The sequence below is a fragment of the Penaeus monodon genome, chromosome 20 (assembly GCF_015228065.2).
Source record: "Penaeus monodon isolate SGIC_2016 chromosome 20, NSTDA_Pmon_1, whole genome shotgun sequence".
Lineage (NCBI taxonomy): Eukaryota > Metazoa > Arthropoda > Malacostraca > Decapoda > Penaeidae > Penaeus > Penaeus monodon.
The window spans coordinates 42,395,937-42,398,404 of NC_051405.1; the positions used below are offsets into that span (position 1 = coordinate 42,395,937).

The 2,468-nt window shown below is 42.0% G+C and overlaps 1 protein-coding gene across 1 annotated transcript in view; it reads left to right on the forward strand.

Annotated features, from left to right (window-relative positions):
- Window positions 1–2,468, forward strand: part of LOC119585842 (carbonic anhydrase-related protein 10-like) — a gene marked incomplete in the record, with an annotated part of 83,932 nt that overhangs the window by 38,795 nt on the left and 42,669 nt on the right. Inside the window, 1 exon segment of the mRNA XM_037934573.1 lies at window positions 1,342–1,408. Coding sequence (XP_037790501.1) covers window positions 1,342–1,408 — 67 coding nt within the window.

Here is a 2,468-nt window from a genome sequence, read left to right on the forward strand (position 1 = left end):
TTCGTTTTCAATGCAGACATCTGTTTGATATGTAATATATGAATGCGAGTGAATACTCCAAGTGCATGTGATATATACAGTACACAGGGGGAATGTATTCATGTACAAATTTGTGTAATAGGTTATGTGTACATGCATCAGGTGGCCAGTGAGAGGGGCCATGTTATCGAGAGTAATCAAGATCTCGCCGGTGTAAGAGCGACTCCCCCCCCCCACACCGCCCCACCCCTTTTACAGACTCCCCCAGGCACCTTACCCCCCCCCCCCGCCCTCCCTCACCCAAGCTCTTTACCCTGTGCTGCCTCAACAGGGATTTAGAACTGGGGAGGAAATTTGCCGTTCGTGTCTGCAGCGTTTCCTTTCCTCATTTTCCTCCTTGGTTTTGGGTCCTTCACCTTCATCATATTCCTCATGACTGCATTTCCTTTCCTCTTGCATCATTTTCTTTTTTTGATTTGTAGCTGATTCTCTTTTTCCCTCGTGTGTATTGGGGTTCGGAATCTGTATGATGGATTCCATTCTAGGTCCTCAAAGGCTTCTGTTTGAGGTGAATTCATATCTTAATGAAGCCATATAAGCCGAAGATATTATGTATAATGTGTATCCTTCTCCTAGTGCTAACAAGATTTATTCAGTTATTCAGTGTTATTCGTCTCCGTTCGACCGAGAGACGCAAACAAGAAACGTAAATAAGATTTGTGCTCAAAAATATTATCAATTCCTCAAAGGATGCTATCTTTAAATTATTTTTCCTCTTAGCATGTACACGTACTTTATGTCTCTGTGATTCTGTGTTTCCACCCGGAGTCTGACTTAATGGTTCGATCTATATGTAGATTTAGAGGTACATGTATCGCGGAGTTATATCTAGCTGTATAAAACGATAAGTAACCTCTGCTAAAACAGCTGATCTGCAACGGCGATCCTCTCCCTAACACACCCTGTGCTTTGTCTCCTCCAAGGATATTATTTCCATTTTTGTTCCTCTCTCGTTTACTCAGGTACAGCATTTTCCTTTCGTTCCTCCCTACCCGTCCTTACTCTCCTTGTTTACGGTTTCGCAATGTGGGCTTAGAACAAACTCGCCAGCCACTTAGAGTCTTCCTTTAACCGTGTATTTACCCTCACTATTGTTTCAGCGTTTTAACTACGGTCTCCCCTCACGTGACTCCCGTAGCTGCCACGTGTCTCTGGCCTCACTCACTCCCCTTGCCCTTTCGCCTCGTCCTTCTGTCCTAGAGGAAGGTTTATGCATTCATATTTTTCTCTCGCCGCCCCTCGCTGCCTGGCCTGGGGATGGACAAACTTATTTACATACAAATGTTTGTTGTTCTCTTTCAGCTTGGGGAACGCATGACGCCAGAGTTCAGAGTGCTCCTAGAGGGCGTCGACTCCATCACGTACGGAGGTAAGTCTGGACGAGAGAGGGGATGGAGGGGACGAGAAGAGAGATGGGGAGATGAGGTAAAAGGATAGAGAGATTAGAAAAAGAGGATGGAGGGAACGAGAAGAGAGATGGGGAGATAAAGAAAAGAGGATGGAGAGATTAGAGAAAGAGAGGAAGAAAAAAAAAGGAAGAAATGGACAGATAAGAAAAAGAGGATGGAGGGGACGAGGAGAGAGATGGAGAGAAAAGGATAAAAAGAAGGAGAAATTAGAAAATGGTTGGAGAGAAAAGAAAAGGGACAGAGAGATAGAGCAAAAGAATGGTTAGGAATTGATGGATAGAAGAGAATAGAGATAGGAAGATAGATAAGAAAGGGGGAATATATATGAAAAGAAGTAAAGAGGAGAGAATAGAGAGATAAGAAAGGGGATGGAGAGATAGGAAAAGGGATAGGGTGATAAGAAAAGATGGAGAGATAGAAGGGAAGGGGAGATAACAAAACAGATAGGGACATAAGAAAAGCGATTAATTGAGAAAAGGAAAGGATAGATAAGAAAGGGAATGGAGAGATACGAGAAAGAATGGATAGATAAGGAAAGCGATAGGGAGATAAAGAAAGAGTTGGAGAGATAAGGAAATTGACATAAGGAAAGTGAATAGAGAAGAGATATAAGTCTATAAAATGAGATTAAAAGAAAGAAAAAAAAATTGAAGAGACAGGATAACAGAGATAGGAAGATAAGGAAAGAGAGGGAGGAGGGAGACCAGCGTCGACTCCATCACGTGTAGGAATAAATCTGGACGAAAGAGGGATAAAGGAGGGACGAAAAAAAGAATAGGGAGACAAGAAAAGTGGATAGAGAGACAAATTAAAAAAGAACATGGAGAGATAAGACAAAGGATTTAGAGAGAAAGCAAAGAGATGGGGACATAAGGAAAGAGATAAGGAGAAGAAAGAAGGGAGGCAGAAAAGAGGTGGAAAATAAGTAAAAGAGATGGATAGAAAAAAGAAATTGGATGATAACAGGGAATTTCAGATTAAAGGATGGAGGTAAAGGTTATGAAAAGGATATAAATGTTG